Source organism: Mercenaria mercenaria, chromosome 11 (assembly GCF_021730395.1).
Source record: "Mercenaria mercenaria strain notata chromosome 11, MADL_Memer_1, whole genome shotgun sequence".
Lineage (NCBI taxonomy): Eukaryota > Metazoa > Mollusca > Bivalvia > Venerida > Veneridae > Mercenaria > Mercenaria mercenaria.
In genome coordinates, this window is record NC_069371.1 from 77,082,898 (window position 1) to 77,101,523 (window position 18,626).

General features: G+C 37.6%; 1 protein-coding gene across 1 annotated transcript in view; it reads right to left on the reverse strand.

The window, feature by feature from the left end:
• Window positions 1–18,626, reverse strand: part of LOC123532380 (protein Abitram-like) — a 53,058-nt gene that overhangs the window by 12,152 nt on the left and 22,280 nt on the right. Inside the window, exons 4-5 of the mRNA XM_045313803.2 lie at window positions 6,801–6,947; window positions 5,287–5,399 (exon numbers count right to left, since the gene is read on the reverse strand). Of these exons, the coding sequence (XP_045169738.1) occupies window positions 5,289–5,399; window positions 6,801–6,947 (258 nt within the window). The 3' untranslated portion in view covers window positions 5,287–5,288. The remainder of the gene's footprint in view (window positions 1–5,286; window positions 5,400–6,800; window positions 6,948–18,626) is intronic.

An 18,626-nucleotide genomic window follows, 5' to 3' on the forward strand; every position in this document is an offset into this window, starting at 1 on the left:
GATTTATCTTTTGTGACCAAACAGAAGATTGTGAACATATTGTACATAATGCCATTTATCTAAGTTCCCGTTTTCTAGAATTCAAAGTTAATGCAGAATCCACTATTTCCGACAGATAGTCAAACAGATAGATTGAAAAACGTAGAAAATATAATTACATTCATTTTCTTCTCTTTGTTTCTAATCTATGTAACAAGGTATCGCAGGATCCCACTTTGTGTATCAATCATATCACACATAAGCAAGAAAAACCTCGTCAGTATTTACCATGAAAATTAACATTACAATGAAATGACTTATCACTAAGTTTTTAACCATACAGTTACTTCGTTGTTCCTTTTATCTTATGCCATACAGACGTATAGATAAAGGCAAGGGAGGAGTATTTTTGAGTCATTGACTGATCTCTAGTACTACACAGAAACCATAAAATTTTGTTCGGAGCACCAGTTGGGGATTTATAAAAGTCTAAAAAGTGTTGTCATAACTCCAGGGCCAATCCATTTTTACGTGTTACTTTTGCTGTTCAAATTACTGTTCATATGCTTTAATAAAATGCAATAAAATATTACTAAACTTAAATTTACATGTACTCTAAACAGAATTTTTAAATTTATTTTAAATAATTTGCGGAAACGTGGAATTCGAGTCTTCACTTAAAGAAAAAGCCTCAGCTTGCCCAACACCACATAAATGGAAATGTTGCAGAATATTTCTAATATAAATTTTCACAGTATTCCGATACACAGTCATTTTGATGCCGTGTCAAAAAATCGTTACAGTAATAAATTTAGAATGTCCGTTAAAAACCACTTAATCATTGTATGATCTAGATATACTTCTAAACTATTTTAATGATTAACATGAGAAGTTTATGAGGTATCATTCAAGCCTCCCTAGGCTCCAAAATACTCCTCTGATTGGGTTACTAGGCCAAAAATGTTAAATAAGAGTATCAGATATGTCTATTTAATGTTGCTTATTGTACGTATCATTATCGGAAGGGTTAAAAGTTGACCATTATAATGGTCTATCAGATTTCAGCAGTTAATAAAACATAAAATTGTGAAAAGATGAACAGTTGATAGTAATGGGAATCTTTATCTTTGACACGCGCTCAAGGTTCTCTGTCTACTTAAAAAATCATTATAAGATGAATATGCTAAATATGCAGATTGTGGAAGGAAAATGATTAAATGACCTTGAAACAGACCCGCGCATATAGTATATTAATGAATAAATATACTCATCATGCTGATGCAGGCCTTTTTTTATGCATTTCAAGTTATTTACCAGGAAGTCCATGAGCACTTATAGAAGAGTTCTGCTAAGTCGGTACTTTCAGAAGCTCACATTCTCGGACACATTTAAACAGGGACTGTTCTAACTTTGTTTGTTTGCGTTCAAAGCTTGAAAATATCTTCTTTTAGATTCAATTATAAACTGCCAATACATGTTCTATCACACAGTTATACAAGATAATGAAAATACAGTGTTTTGGTAACACAGGCAACATGGCGAAACAATATTTCCATCTGAACATTTAACATTACCATAAGGGAAATGGATAAACAATGACTTCGACTTTGTGTAAACCCACTGCCACAGAATAACTGTATTTTTTTTGTATTTCCATGATGTGTGTGTGCAGTGAGCACAATGCCCAACTTTATAGTGCTGCCTAACTGGAATATCACGCTGTAGATACGTGTAATGATATCCTATCCAGTCACGTTATACTGACACCGGGCTGACCAGTCGAAGCACTATATCCTCTTAATACTGAGCGCCAAGCGAGGAATCTACGTCTTTGGTATGACGCGGCCAAGGATCGAACCCACGACCACCCGCACTCGAAGCGGGCGCTCTACCTCTAGGCTACCGAGGCGGTACATATTTCTATGATGGTAATTATACATGATTTGTATAAATAATAAGAAATAAGAGTATCTAACTACAAACTGGCCGTGACATATATTAGGCCGAGACAATGTCTTAAATATGTAAATACTACATTGAATGAACATAGCAGCATGCACAGTATTTGGTGTATTAAGCCGAGTTTAAACCACACTTTTATCTATGATTTCAAAACTATACTGAAAAGTTGCTGACTAATTACGTTTGCAGATGTTTTTAAAAACATACAGGAAAGAGATAGACTGAATAAATTTGCAGATAAAGTTGTGAAAGAACATTAATTCAGGGAGTGTCTGAATGTCCAGCATAGCTCTATCATACCAGCATTATAATCAGAATGATTTTCATGAACTTCAAGAGGAAGTAAAATCTAGGTCACTAGTTGCGGTGGGTCTTTAACTATAATATATAGGATAAGGCATTTTATACAATCTTCCATTAAGGATGTAATTAAAAACTAGTAAACAAATCTTTATCTGCTGTCGTAAGCTTGTCAAAGAAGAGGGTCATAATGGCCAGAGTTTCACAGCTGGCTTTAACAACTGTGGTAGAAGGACACGCAATGAATATATCTGAGAAATTATTTTGAAGTTATTCTAAAAACGGACAAGTGATTACATGGGGGTGGGGGGGGATTTTTTCATATAGGCATATAAAGAGTACAAACACCTCCCTCAAATTTTGAACGTACCGGAATCATTTGAAGGAATTTAGTAAGTCAGCCAAAAAAAATGTTTTAGACTATTTTAAAATCGAACCAGCGCTCTAAAAGGAAATTTTTGTACAGTTTTCCATATAGTCATACAGAAAAAACTATCGTTCCCTGGCACCCACATTATATGTATCACCATGACTTGAAGGGATTTATTAGACGGTCAGCCTAGGGGTATTTTATCAAAATTATTTGAAAATAAAGCAAGCTTTTTAAAGAAGAATATTTGTTTTATCTTTCATACAGCAATATATAGAAAACAAGCTCCTGGAGTACTTTCTTTAAAACAAATGGAATTTTGGTAAACGGTCACACGGACACACAACGGGTGCTGTGAAATCATTTCGAAATCAAGTCAGCGGTTTTCCGTTTGGTTGCCGGGTCGACCAGAATTTTGCTTGGATGAACTGGATATGAATAAATTTGAAAGAGGACCACCAAGGGATTCTATTTTTTAATACAGTCTGCACAGAATTAAACCACGCAAAACAAATGCTGTCCATAAAACAGCACGCTAAACTATTCAACAACTTCGATCTAAGTTGAACAAGCACCATAAGTTATCAAGACTTACAAAACAGAATCATTTTATTACAATTTATTACAAATCAATATTTTATGATGGCAGTGATAACAACCCACAAGTAAAACATCAACCAAATTTCAGCCAAATTGAACTTTGGTATGTAACCTGCATAAGAAACAAGAGCTGTCTGATGACAGCGCGCTCGACTATTCGAAGAACTGATTGAAGAATGGGGTCAAAATATTTCCACGGATATTCAGACAAAAGAAATAAATAGATTAGATAAACAATGTTCCTGTATTACTTTGATTTCGATAAGTCTTGCACTAAATGGCAATATATGAGCCAATTTCAAAGTCAAAAAGGGCCATAATTCAGTCAAAATAGTTATGTACTCTTGTCTACAGATGGAAAACATAATGATAAACAAGTGTTCAAAGTTTAAAAGCCATATGTCAAATAGTTTTGACAAAACATGGACTTGTATGAAAACAGAACCAATTTCAAAGTCCAAAAAGGACCATAATTCAGCCAAAAGAGATGACAGAGTTATTTTCTCTTTCCTACAGATAGAGACTATTATACTAAACAAGTGATAAAAGTTTCAAAGCCATATGTCAAACACTTTACAAAAAAATATGAACTGGTACGAAAAACTTAACCAAGATTTCTAAGACAAAAGGGGCCATAATTCAGCCAAAATCCTTGATGGAGTTATGTACTCTTGCCTATAACTGGACATGGTGATGGTAAACAGGTGTTGAAAGTTTCAAAGCTTTATCTCAAAAGACTGTCAAAATATGAACTGGTATGAAATATTAACCCAGATTTCTAAGTCAAAAAGAGCCATAATTCAGCCAAAATCCTTGATGGAGTTATGTGCTCTTGCCTATAACTGGACATGGTGATGGTAAACAATTGTTGAAAGTTTCAAAGCTTTATCTCAAAAGACTTTGTCAAAATATGAACTGGTACGAAAAACTTAACCATGATTCCTAAGTCAAAAGGGGCCATAATTCAGCCAAAATCCTTGATGGAGTTATATGCTCTTGCCTATAACTGGCCATGATGATGGTAAACAAGTGTTGAAAGTTTCAAAGCTTTATCTCAAAAGACTTTGTCAAAATGTGGACTGGTACGAAAAACTTAACCCAAGGTGTGACGCCGACGCCGACGCCGTGGTGAGTAGGAAAGCTCTACTTATTTTTCGAATAGTCGAGCTAAAAAAATCAACGGACTTTAGAATTCCAACAAAATGCGCATGCCAACTTTATGCTAATAAGGTATACCGAGTTTCATTTGAACTGGATGGAAAGTGGAGGGGTTGAGTAAACAAGGTTAAGATGTAGTTGTATTGTTGTTAAGTACAAACAGGGCCATAGCTCAAGAAAAAAAGTTAACGTGATGCATTTATGATATAAACCAAGTTTCACGTGAATTTGATAGAAAGTGTTGGTATCCTAGGACAGTACGACGGGTAGAATGACGGACGGACGAAAATTAAAACACTATATTCCTCGAAGTCGTTGTGTAAAGCGTGCAAACCGTTTTATTATACTTTCTGATGTTGAGACCAGAAACAAAAAATAACAATGTGGGCCCTTCTTACCGCAACAGTTGACCCACCGACCACTGCAACAAACAAAACTTTCAAGTGTAAAATATGTAGCTTTCATTCTTTCAGATACACAGTCCGGAATAGCAAGATCACTTTGTCCACTAAATCCATAAAAATATGGAATTTGCTTTATATGTGGTGCTCTGAATGTCACTTTCCCTGTTCGACTTTTGTCCTTTTATCCCCTGAAGTGATACTTAGTGCGTAAAGTTTGAATTAGCAATTACACTCCCTAAATTAAATGTCTAAAAACCACTTTCAGCCTCAAGGTAATTTTTTAATTAACAGTTGATCTGATGGCATCCGAAAACCAGAAACATTATTGCTCTAGTGGGACTTAGTCATTGTGTCAGGTTTTCAGCCTTCTCTTAAATTCGGAAAAGAAACTGTTGACTGACGGACAGAAAACATTATTACACGTCGCTATTTTTCAAAACGATAGAATTAAAACTGACACAGGACACGTTTATTAACATCAAGTTATCAAAATAAACACGAAGAAATAATTACAATCATGTCGCAATGTTCCCGAAGAATGCCTCTTTTGTCAGTAATCTGTCCATTTCTCCGGGAAACTCCTTCAATTTTGGCATGACAATTGCTATATAACCATCACTCAAAGGCTGAAAAAAATACTTGATACACAATTAAAACAACAAACTAATTATATATTTTAAGTTTTTGTGTTTTAAAGCGGCATGCCTCCAGATCGTTCGACAACAAAAAAAATATTTTTTTAGATATCTTGAAATAAATGCTTTATTTCTTAAGAAGGCTTTAAAACTTAATTACTGACAAACTTTATGTTACGGAAACACATGAAAATTTGCTGTTTTACTACTTTTTACGATGAAAATCGAAAAGCGTTTGTCACACTTTTACTCCAGGTAAACTGTCTCGATTATAAATATCGATATTTTGAAGTCATTATTCACTACTTCAGCTATACCGCTATTGGTTACGACGACGGGAAAATGTCTTTATTGCCGCGGCGGTCCGGGGTTCGATTGCCGACGCGGTCATCCTTTTTTCTTGACATGGAATTTTTAAAATATTTTAGAAACAAAAATACATATTTTAATGTTCATAATATGACCAAAACTTCAATTTGAAAGAAAGATCATTTTTAGCCAAATCTGGAGGCATGCTGCTTTAAACGTGAAAAATAGAAATGTAAAGATTTTAGGCCTTGTTTCTTAAGCTTTTCTATGCAACATGTGTTTGTATTTTGAAAATTACTGTGAGGGTGTCTAAATATTGATTTCATTAAACTAATAGCTAAAAGACCTGACTACACAGGCACAGATACATTTTGCCGCTTTTTAAAAAAAATGTATAAAATGCTCATATTCGCTTTATTTCGCGTGGGTGTATGCCATTGGCAGAGACTACAACACAGATATGTTGCAATACATTTAGAACTTGTAATGTGTTCAGTTCTTTTTATTACTGTTTTTACTTTTTAATACATTTATTAATACATTTAAGGCCATTCTGGTATTTTTCCAAAAAATAGATCTATGATTTATTTTATACTATTTTATTCAATCAACTAAGACACGACATAAATAAAAATGTTGCAGGTTCGGTTTGACTGAGCCTGTTTATGGACGATAGTGGAAATGCAAACTACCGTCCCGGGTTGAGGAGAACTCAACATTTACACATGTTACAAATACCGAAATAAAATTTAGAGCCACCCGCAGGTGTATTCATACGGCGGTGTACATGAAACCTTCAATGATATACAGAGTGCAATTCCATGAAAGGCGGCGTATGGAACTGTGTCTGCTAATATTTCTTTGTTTGAATCAACTGAAAACATATAATGCTACAAGAGTAAAATACCAGACTCAGTTTGATCGAGATAAACTATTTTACAACGCAAAACGTAACTGTATCTGATTAATCAATGACCGTTTCATAAAATATTAAAAGATGTTTTAAATTATGACGTGGTAAACGTTTCATTCGAACTGAACTTTATTGGAATGTTTATCGCTTCTACATATACTCAGTCCTACCTTTTCTGTCAGAGTGGATGGTGAATTTTTCAGACTGTCGTTCGTTTCCAGCAACTGACACTTCAGACCACACGGAATAAAATATTGGCTCCCATCTTCGCAAGAAATTTTACATAACAACGCATCTTGCGTCAAGTTTTGTCCACCCTACAATTACAAAAAAATGATATATGAAATATAAAATAAAGACCCAAGCTGAGTTTATAAAACGTACAACAAGAGCTGTCTGTTGACAGCGCGCTCGACTATTCGAAGAATTCATGTAAGTATGGGTTCCTAGTTATTTTTCGAATGGTCTAGCTAAAAGAAATATGAGTAAAAAAGTTATGTACTCTTGCCTACACATAGAGACCATGATGGAAAGCAAGTGTTCAAAGTTTCAAAACAGTACATCAAACACTTTAGACAAAATATGGAATTGTATGCGAAACTGAATTAATTTCTGTCAAAAAAGGTCATAACAGAGCCAGAATCCTTGTCCTAGTTATGCAGTCTTGCCTACGTATGGAGACTATGATAGTAAACAAGTGTTCAAAGTTTCAAAGCCATATGTCAAACAATTTAGACAAAATATGGACTGGTACGAAAAACTTAAATGATTTCCAAGTCTAAAAAAGGCCAAAATTCAGCCAAATACCTTTGATGTAGTTACATACCCTTGACTACAGATGGAGATCATAACGATGAACAAGTGGTCAAAGTTCCAAAGCCACAAGTCAAATGGTTTTGACAAAACGTGGACTTAACCAAAAACTGAACCAAATTCCATGTCCAAAAAGGGCCATAATTCAGCCAAAATAGTTGAACGAGTTATGTACTCTTGCTTAAAGATAGAGACTGAAATAATAAACAAGTGTTCAAAGTTTCAATGCCACAGGTCGAAAGTCTTGACAAAACACTGACTTTCACGAAAACTGAACCAATTTCAAAGTCTAAAACGTGCCAGAATTCAGCCAAAATATTAGACAGAGTTATGTTCTCTTGCCGATGGTACACAAGTGTTGAAAGTTTCAAAGCTAGATGACAAAAGGTTTTGTCAAAATGTGGGCTGGTACGAAAAGCTTAACCAAGGCGTCGTGATGAGTAGGAAAGCTCTCTTCATTCTTCGAAAAGCTAAAAATCCAAAAGACATGTACAGTCATTGTAAAAATCAAGGATAAATACAAAACCAGAAAAGTCAAGCTGCATGAACGCAGTCTCCACAAACAGTGCATGCACGGATACGCTTACCACCAGCAACACAAATAACATATCGACAATGTAAAACATATAGACAATGAAGACGAAATGAACAAATAAATGAACAGAATGGAACAGTCAGTGGCAAAACACCACTGGGTAAGCATTAACCGGTTTATGGTGCGCATCTACGGATCTAACCACCCTCTTGACATACATCGTATTCAAAATCACAGGACAGTGTGAGCTAAGTTATCCCAACCAGGTGAGTCAACAACACACACTACGAGAACACAAGGCATGGTATGGTATGGCAAATTATGCTTGTTTGCAAGCAGACTGGGACAGGACAGTGTTGTGTTTATTTACTGGGGGTGGGGAGTTGGTTTGTGTGAGGAAGGGCGGGGAAGGGGATACGTGTGGTTGTGTGGGATTTGAATATCAAGATACAGTATCAAGAAATTGAACTGAAAGTTAAAAAAAAAAATCCATGGGAAGAGAGGGGTCGGAGGGAGGGTCGTGATGCTAAATATATACATGTAGAAGGTTGATAAAGAAATTACAAGGGAGTAAGGAGTGAGTTTTGTGGATAAGGGATATTAGCTGATAGTAAAAAAAAAGAAATTAAAAGTGGCGGGGGTAGTGTGTGTGTGTGTGTGTGTGTGTGTGTGCGCGCGCGCGCGTGTGAGGGGGTTGGGGCCGGGGCTGGGGGGGGGGGGGCAAGGATATGGATGAAGGGTATTAAGTTGTTATATAAAGAAACTGACCTAAATTTTAAAAGTCTTTTTTCGGGAAGGGGTACTTGGGAAGGGGAGTAAGATGTTGATGAGGGATACTAAGATGCATTATGAAGAAACTGATATGTGGGGCAGTATCCCTGTACCTTGGTAAGCCACTGACCTGGAAAAATGAATACGCATTTTCCCCAAGTAGTACTTATCTATCGAGTAAAACTTAAAGATGTAGCATATACACTTTCTGCCTAAGCCTTAGAGCCAGGAAACAAAACAAGACCAGGAAATAAGTCGGGTCCCTGTGACCTTAATCTTTCAGCCACTTACCCAAATACTTATAGAGACCTTTCTTTAGTGGTACTTAGCCATCTTGTAAAGGTTGACAGCCTTATGACTAACAGTCCGGAAACAAGTTTCAGTTTCTTCGTTTCATCGACCTTTACCTTTGACCTATTGACCACAAAAACAATCGGGATCCCCTCAAGCAGTGATTAGTCATCATGTAAAAGCTGTAGCTGTAACTCTTCGGGATTTAGAGCCTAGAAACGGAAAATTTTGTCGGACAGACGGACGTTCTTACGAACGCACATTTACTGGGTATTTCTTGTTATAAAGTACCCAACAGAAAGTACCCAATAAGCAGTTTGGAATGAATAGATTGACAGTTAACTATTGTCCTGCATACTCACCAAATGTCCTTTCGTTCGCTCGGAAAGACGGACGAAAAGACACTGTCATTCCATGATATGTCCCGTACTTTTTAACAGGCGAATAAGAAGCAAGTGCAAAGACCAATAAATGTATGTTCGCAATATCTTTGCAGATGGAAGAGCACCAAGAAAAACACCATTAGGAGCCCGGCGAAACTGGCTAGAACATAGATATCAAAATAGGTCAGTGCCAGTGGGCTTTAAGAACTGACTATTATGGGGTCTCCAGTGCCATCGCAGTCGAGGATGAAAACGTAGCGTCCAATTGAATAAGGATTAAACACGAAACAGGCGCTGTCCTTTTTCAAGATCAGACTGAAATTTCTAAAGCTACCTATTCAAGCAAGAACGTGGTCTGAGAATAATCCCAGCAGAAATTGTTAGAGCTGTAAATAAGGACAATTCTACATCGCAATAAACTATTAATGTGACCTTATGTATCATCGATTATGATTAATCTTATAAAATGCGCTTTTGGCAAGTATACAACTCAAGGTTGATGATAGGAGATGCCCACGGACGTTTGAAGTTCAAAATATTTTCTTTTCTACTTAGAAAGCGGATGTAATATTTTTGTCAGAATTATTTATTTCGAAACAAAACTTGGCACCAGTGGTAATTATATCGGAAATGTAAGTAATCCTCTTAGAATTTCCAATTATTTTTTTTTTTGCAAGTGCAAAAATGGTAATTACATATCCTCGAATTTTCAGTTTCATTACAATGTCAGTGAAACCCTTATCATACATAATCTTAGTATCATTTCATGTAAGCAGTTTTTCATTCGTAATAAGAGAATTATATGTGCCTTAATTTCATTGAAATAATTTGTTGCACTTTGTTCTAGTTCTCACATCAACTGCACGTGAGAGGCTTCCAGCTCGAAAAAACATGATAAGCATGCATATTGTATGATTAAATGAAACCACTGAAAGAAACCATGTGGCCAATTCCTTCATTAAGAGATTGATACCAGAAGGGGAAAACAATAAACAGGTTTTCTCATGTTAAAAACTTCCAGGCAACCTTCCAGATTTCATGAAACATACGCCATATTATCCAAAACCTTTTTTTATTTCTGGATTTCTTAATGTTAAACGGTTAACAGTTGCATGTTGGAATGTTCTTGGTTATCAGAAATAACCTGCAATTACGAAAATATACTTTACTTTTTAGTTTTGTATTGTTCGATTTTCCAACAAACCTTGTAACTATTACTTATCAGTTTAACATTTCTAATTCACCGCAATCGATGAACATGTCAAAATATTTTTCCAAATATTGTTGGGTTTAACTTGAATTTATTTATTTATTTATTTGGGTTTTACGACGCACCAACACAGTATAGGTTATATGGCGCCAAACAGGACTACACATTTTGGTTTCACATCTCATTAACAGCATATAAAAACATGAGGTATGGAATCAAAATATGCATACCTGCTGGAATCACAGAGTTACAGCAAAACCAAGTGTTAAGACCCTATTAGTCCCCTCTTACGATCATGCAAGGGTAAGGCAGTGGTTCCAATTCTTTTCATACACAGATCGTCCCAGAACCACATGGGGTTTAACTTCAAATCCGACACAATTACAGGACGACTTTCCTGCTTTTGGTGGTAGAGGAAGGCCCCAGGTGCCCCTCCAGGCATTATTTCATCAAGGGCAAACACCTGAATAGAACCAACAACCTTCTGTAAGCCAGCAGAAGAATTCTACAGCCAAAGCGATAGGTCGAACCACAATGGTGAAGGACAAGTGGTTTGAAATCCTTAACCACAGAGGTTCCTATGCGGTAAGTCAGTTCGGGACAGAGGGACGGACGGGAAATGCGGCGATAATATACTCTATGAACGCCGCATGAACGTTTTTGGGAGCGGTCGGCCCAGATGAGATAGAAACGGGGCAATCGGTAACACCGATGGCTGCTCCCCGAAGCATTTCCTCTCTAAGACCTTAATAAATGTGTCAAGCAAAAAGTCAATCCTTTATATTTTCAAATTATTCTCCGGACAATCTTTTATACGTAAGGAAGATAATAAAAATAGGGTGATCTAGAGTTATTGTTTATATGTACTGCACTCCCCCTCATTGTGTTCTATAAGAATTTAAAGTTTGCAGAAATTATCTCTTATAGTTAACGAGAGATGTTCTGGACAAACTTTTTAACACAAAGGAAGGTAATTAAAAATGAGGCTAGTTATAGTTACAGTTCTTAGTTACTGCACTTCCTCTCACTGACCTCTATAAATGTGTGAAGTATTGAGTCAATCATTTTAATACTTTTCAAGTAATATAACAGGAAAGTTTTCATACACAAGAGCTGTCCGTAAGACAGCCAATGCTCGACTATTCGAAATATTGTCCCAGAAGCGGGAAAATATTACCCAATATATTAAAATATCTAAAGAGTTTCAATCCAGTACCTGCATTGCTAAACTTGCTAACCAGAAGTTTTCTAAGTCTAAAATGGGGGATAATTTGACCAAAATGCCTGTCAGAGTTATGGCTCTTGATGTGATCAACTAGCTTCATAACCATGAAGGCACATGTGAAGTTTCAACTTAATATCTGCATTTGTTCTGCAGATAGTAACTTGCACGCAAGTTTTAACCATAATTTTTTAAGTCCAAAAGAGGGCATAATTTGCTAAAAATGCATGTCAAGAGTTATGGGAATTGATCCAGTGAGGTTAGTGACTGATCTAGAAAAGGAAAAAATAAGTTTTAAATCTATATGCCTTTAATTTATAGCTGTATGTACTTGCACGCAAAACTTTAACCAGGATTTTATAAGTCCAAAAGCGGGCATAACTTGGCCAAAATGAAGGTCAGAGTTATGGGACTTGGTGCTATCAACTAGATTTATAACCGTTAAGACACATGTGAAGTTTCAATTCAATATCTGCATTAGTTTTGGTAACTTGCATGTAAAACCTTAACCAGGATTTTCTATGTCCAAAAGGGGGCATAATTTGCTCAAAATACATGTCAGAGTTATGGAACTTGACCCAGTGAGGTTGGTAATTGACCTAGAAAAAGAAGAAATAAGTTTCAAAGCTATATGCCTTTAAACAAGGCAGTCTGAAAGACAGCTATATCCCCCGCCACTGCTATGGATAGTGAAAGGGTAAACCTTTGATTTTAGCTGTGACCTTGACCTTGAACTGACATGGCTGACTCATGAATTCTGCACAACGTCTTGATGAGGTGATCATTTGACCCAAGTTTCATGAAAATCCTTCAAGGGGTTTAGGAGATACAGAGCTGAAACCTCTGACCTTCAGTTGTGACCTTGACCTTGAGTTGACATGGCTGACTCATGAGTTCTTGATGAGGTGATCATTTGACCTAAGTTTGATGAAAATCCTTCAAGGGGTTTAGGAGATACAGAGTGGACACAAAATGGAAGGCTCAAACCTTCGACCCTTAGTTGTGACCTTGACCTTGAGTTGGCATGGTTGACTCATAATTTCTGCACATCGTTCTGATGAGGTAATCATTTTACCCAAGTTTTATAAAATTCCTTCAAGGGGTTTAGGAGATATAGAGCGGACACGAAATGGAGGGCTCAAACCTTTGACCCTAAGCTGTGACCTTGACCTTGAGCCGGCATGACTGACTCATGGGTTCTGCATATCGTCTAGATGAGGTGATCATTTGACCCAAGTTTGATAAAATTCCTTCAAGGGGTTTAGGAGATATAGAGCGGACAGAAAATGGAAGGCTCAAACCTTTGACCTTGAGTTGTGACCTTGACCTTGAGCAGACAAGGCTGACCCATGGGTTTTGCACATCGTCTTGATGAGGTGATCATTTGACCCAAGTTTCATGAAAATCCTTCAAGGAGTTTAGAAGATATAGAGCGGACACAAAATGGAAGGCTCAAAACCTTTGACCCTAAGTTGTGACCTTGACCTTGAGCCGGCATGGCTGACTCATGGGTTCTGCACATCGTCTTGATGAGGTGATCATTTGACCCAAGTTTTATAAAATTCCTTCAAGGGGTTTATGAGATATAGAGCGGACACAAAATGGCAGGCTCAAACCTTTGACCTTGAGTTGTGACCTTGACCTTGAACTGACAAGGCTGACTCATGGGTTCTGCACATCGTCTTGATGAGGTGATCATTTGACCCAAGTTTCATGAAAATCCTTCAAGGGGTTTAGGAGATATGGACCGGACACGATTTTGTTACGGACGGAAGGACGGACGGACGGAAGGACGGAAGGACGGACGGACGCAGACCATTCCTATAATCCCTCCGCCACGGCGGGGGATTAATGATAGCTGTATGTACTTGCATGCAAAACTTTAACCAAGCTGTGACGCCGACGGCGACGCCGACGCCAGGGTGAGTAGAATAGCTAGACTACTCTTCGAATAGTCGAGCTAATAAAGGGAGATTATTCAAAAACAGAGTAAGCTACTTATTGTTCTTTGACACTGCACTCCTTCTCACAGATTTCTATCAATATGTAAAGTATTAAATTAATCCCTCATATAGATTTCAAGTTATATTCTGGACAAGCTTTTTCACATAAGGGGAGATAATTCAAAAATGGGCTTGAGTTATTGTTCTTTGACATTGCACATCCACTAACTGACCTCGATCTACATGTAAAGTATCAAGTCAATGCCTTTCATAGTTTTGGACTTAGCTCCGGACAAAATTTTTACATAACGGGAGATAATTTATAGGTCTTGGTTACTGCACTTCCTTTCAATGCCGCTCTATATTTGTCATTCCTTCTTATAGTTTTCAAATTATGCTCTGGACAACCTTTTTACACATAAGGAGAGACAATTCAAAAATGGGGTCAGCTAGAGTTATGGTTGTTTGACACTGCACTTCCTATCACTGACCTCTATCATTATGTAAGGGGGTTTCCGTGGCCGTGTGGTTAAGGTCGCTGACTTCAAATCACTTGCCCCTCACCGATGTGTTCTTCATGTTGGGAGGCCATCCAGCTGGCTTACGGAAGGTCGGCGGTTCTACCCACGTGCCCTCCCGTGATAATGCACGGAGGGGCACCTGGGGTCTTCCTCCACCATCAAAGCTGGAATGTCGCCATATGACCTAAATTGTGTCGCTGCGACGTTAAACCCAACAAAACAAAAAACATTATGTAAAGTATCAAGTAAATCCCTTTCACAATTTTGGACTTAGGCTCCGGATAAGCCTTATATTCAAAAATGGGACCACCTAGAGTTATGGTTCCTTACCACTGCACTTCCTCTCAATGAGCTCTATCATTGTGTGAAGTTACAACTTAGTACCTTCAATACTTTCTGAGTTATGCTCCGGATAGGAAGTGTGACGGACGGACGGACGGACGGACAAGGTGGCGACTATATGCTTCCCCCTTCGGGGAGCATAAAAAGTGCTAATAAGATATATTTTCAAAATGTTTGTAATAAATAGTCATTGTTAGAACACTAGACGTCAAAATGAATACATGGAGTACCTGCCGAAACATATTGTTTTACGAACAAAAGGGACAAATGGACGTACAGACAGGATAACGCTTTAAATATTGGCACATTTTATAGAAGAAAAACATGCATTATTGTTTAGTTTATCATAAAAGTAGGGTATTTGAAGTGCTATAGCAACAACATTCCATCGAATATTCATATATTGTTGTATCCTAACTGGCCTATAATGTGTTTTATAGTGTCCTCGATGCTACTTTATAATGCATACTTACTTGCATTAGCTGTTAAATGATTCTTGGACATAGAGCAACATTTTTTTAAATATATAAAACTCATGAAATACTGCCTTCTGGTCAAACATGAGAATAAATGCTCGGGAACAACCACAAAATTAAGACAAGTCTGAGATTAAATGCCCGGGAAGAATCCTTCTACTGCAATGTTGGAGAATAAATGCCAAGGAACAATGACTTTACTTGACAAATATGGGAATAAATTCCCGGAAACAACGACGATACTAGAACAATATGAGAATAAATGCCCGGAAACAACGACCCTACTGGAAATTTTCAAAATAAATGCCCAGGAACAACGACAATACTAGACAAGTATGAGAATAAATGTCCGGGAAGAACCCCTCTACCGGAAAATTGGATAATAAATGCCCGGGAACGACAATACAAATACGAGAATAAATGCCCGGGAACAACGACAACACTAAACAAGTACGAGAATAATTGCTCGGAAAGAACCCCTCTACTGGAAAATATGATAATGCCCGGGAATAACGACTCTACTGGACAAATATGGGAATAAATGCCCGGGAACAACGGCTCTACAAGACAGATATGAAATGAATACCAGGCATTCCCGATCTCTGAATCAAAAAGGTTCGTTTACTGACCTTGCCAGTTACCGACTCGACCAGTTAACTTACCTTGCCAGTAGATGGACTCTGTTTGAAATGGTTGAATTGTGTCGACTTGCTGTTAAGAAGTCACTAATAAAGCAAGGAGCAAAGGTCGCAAGTCAACGACTAGTTATTGAAAAAGAGCTGTCACTAATGGTGACAAATGCCTCCGCAGCGCCTTGACCTTTGACCTGGTGACCTTGACCTGGTGACCCCAAATCAGTAGGGGTCGTGTACTCAATAAGTACTATCAGCATGTGAAGTTTGAAGGTCCTGGGTGCAGTGGTTCGCGAGTAAAGTGCCTTCAGACAAAAAGTTAACATTGGCCCCTGTGACCTTGATCTTTGACCTGGTGTCCCCAAAGTCAGTAGGGGTCATGTACTCAATAAGTACTATCAGCACGTGAAGTTTGGAGGTCCTGGGTGCAGTGGTTCGCGAGTAAAGTGCCTTCAGGCAAAAAGTTAACATTGGCCCTGTGACCTTGACCTTTGACCTGGTGACCCCAAAGCCAGTATGGGTCATGTACTCATTAAGTACTATCAGCATGTGAAGTTTGAAGGTCCTGGGTGCATTGGTTCGCGAGTAAAGTGCCTTCATGCAAAACGTTAACGTTGTGACGAACGGGCATGCAAAAAGTAAACATTGGCCCCTGTGACCTTGGCCTTTGACCTGGTGACCCCAAAGTCAGTAGGGGTTGTGTACTCAAGAAGTACTATCAGCATGTGAAGTTTGAAGGTCCTGGGTGCAGTGGTTCTCGAGTAAAATGCCTTCATGCAAAAAAGTTAACGTTGTGACGAACGGACGGACAGTTGGAAACTAATATGCCTCCCTGGGGGGGGGGGGAAGGGGGGGAGCATAAAAAGTTGTCATTTTCTCTACCACAGTTGTATTTCTAACACAAAGAGCAAATCTCTACAACTCACTGAATATCTTGTGAATAATGTCATAAATAATTCCACAATTCTCATTAAATCGACATGCAATAAAAACCATAATTATCTCTTCTGAACATGCTTTACTCATTTCCATGTTTCCGTCAGTTAACATGATCTCTACATTGATTATATAATTAATTGAATAATTCAGTACATGCGCAATTCAATTTTGTTTTACATGGGAAATGTGTCATACTGGTATATAGAAACAAACGAAGGTTTCTCTCCAAACGGAACTGATAATCAATTAGTAGCCTTGAGAGTGGGAAATCATGCTAACAACAAGCTGTTTATTAATACTGTCTTATCTATAGCATGTCGCGTTCATGAACTAAGGTAAAATATTCAACACCGGTCAAACTGTCATCGACATTTATATAAAGAGAGTCGAGAGCATAGCATGGCATTTACTAAGGGCTAAAGATGTTTTTACTGCATCGTGTTACGGTCAATCCGAACCACTGATACTATCCTGGTATCAGACACTAGTGCGTATTCTAAATTACCATGATAGTAACTCTAATAGATCTACAAGAAGCAACAGAAAATGATTTATAACCGATGCTGAAATTAAGTCTTAGCAATTGTACTTAAGTACCCACTTAGCAATGATCAATAATGTTTAATAAGCAACTAACAGAAAAAGAAATTACGTAAATTACGACTATAAGCATCAGATTTCAAAGAACGTTTTGCGTGCGATGAGCATGTGAGACCTTTTGGTCCAAAAGCTAAAGGCTACTGATTTTTTGGAGTAAGTGTTAAAAGAATATTGGAGAATGCACCTTCCTACCGGCAATAAACTTTAAAGGATATCTGCCTGTTTCAATTGCAACTTGTTCTTTGTTTGAAACATAGATTGTCAAATAGCAAGGTCAGTATTGCGCACCTAGAAAACAGCCTACATCTATGTTTGCTTGGTTTCGTTCTACATGTGTATGCTTCAAAAGGACCATTAACTTTCACAGCAGAAATCTCATGCAGTGTGGCGGCCGTAAAACGTCATTCCGTATCTTGATTCAGTGTTGCTTTTATTTCCAGCCCTTTAGCATCACCGTGACTTGATTCAGTGTTGCTTTTATTTTTAGCCCTTTAGCATCACCGTATATTGATTCAGTGTTGCTTTTATTTTTAGCCCTTTGGCATCACCGTATTTTGATTCAGTGTTGCTTTTATTTTTAGCCCTTTGGCATCACGCTATCTTGAATCAGTGTTGCTTTTATTTCCAGACATTTGGCATGACGCTATCTTGATTCAGTGTTGCTTTTATTTCCAGACATTTGGCATCACGCTATCTTGATTCAGTGTTGCTTTTATTTCCAGACATTTGGCATCACGCTATCTTGATTCAGTGTTGCTTTTATTTTTAGCCCTTTGGCATCACCGTATATTGATTCAGTGTTGTTTTTATTTCTAGTTTTTAGCAACACAGTCTATACATTTGTACTTGTCTGAGTCCTACTTAAACCGGTGCTAGGGAGCGTGACTGATTAAGTTGGTTAAGACGCTATGACAGAGAAAAGTCATATCTCTCTTGAAATTATTTAAAAATGTCGAAACAAACCTGAGATAATTTCCCGAGCCCACAAGTCTTACTGGACAAATCTGAGAAAGAGCAGTGGTCTAGTGATTAAGGTTTCGGCCGCTCAACCCGGGGCTTTGGGGTTACAACCTCACTGGTGTCACAATTGTACCTTCTCATATGACACTAGTATTGGCTTTTCTAGGCCCGAAGCTCTCATCAAAACCTTGCTAAAATATATTAATATAAATTAAACCGAGAATAAATAACCAAGGAACACTGGTCCTACTGGACAAAACTGAGAACAAATGCCAGGCAAACACCAATCACGAGATCAAACATGCTGTTACTGGCCTTAAAAAAATAAGTTATCGATTTGTGTCATCTTGTTGGTTAT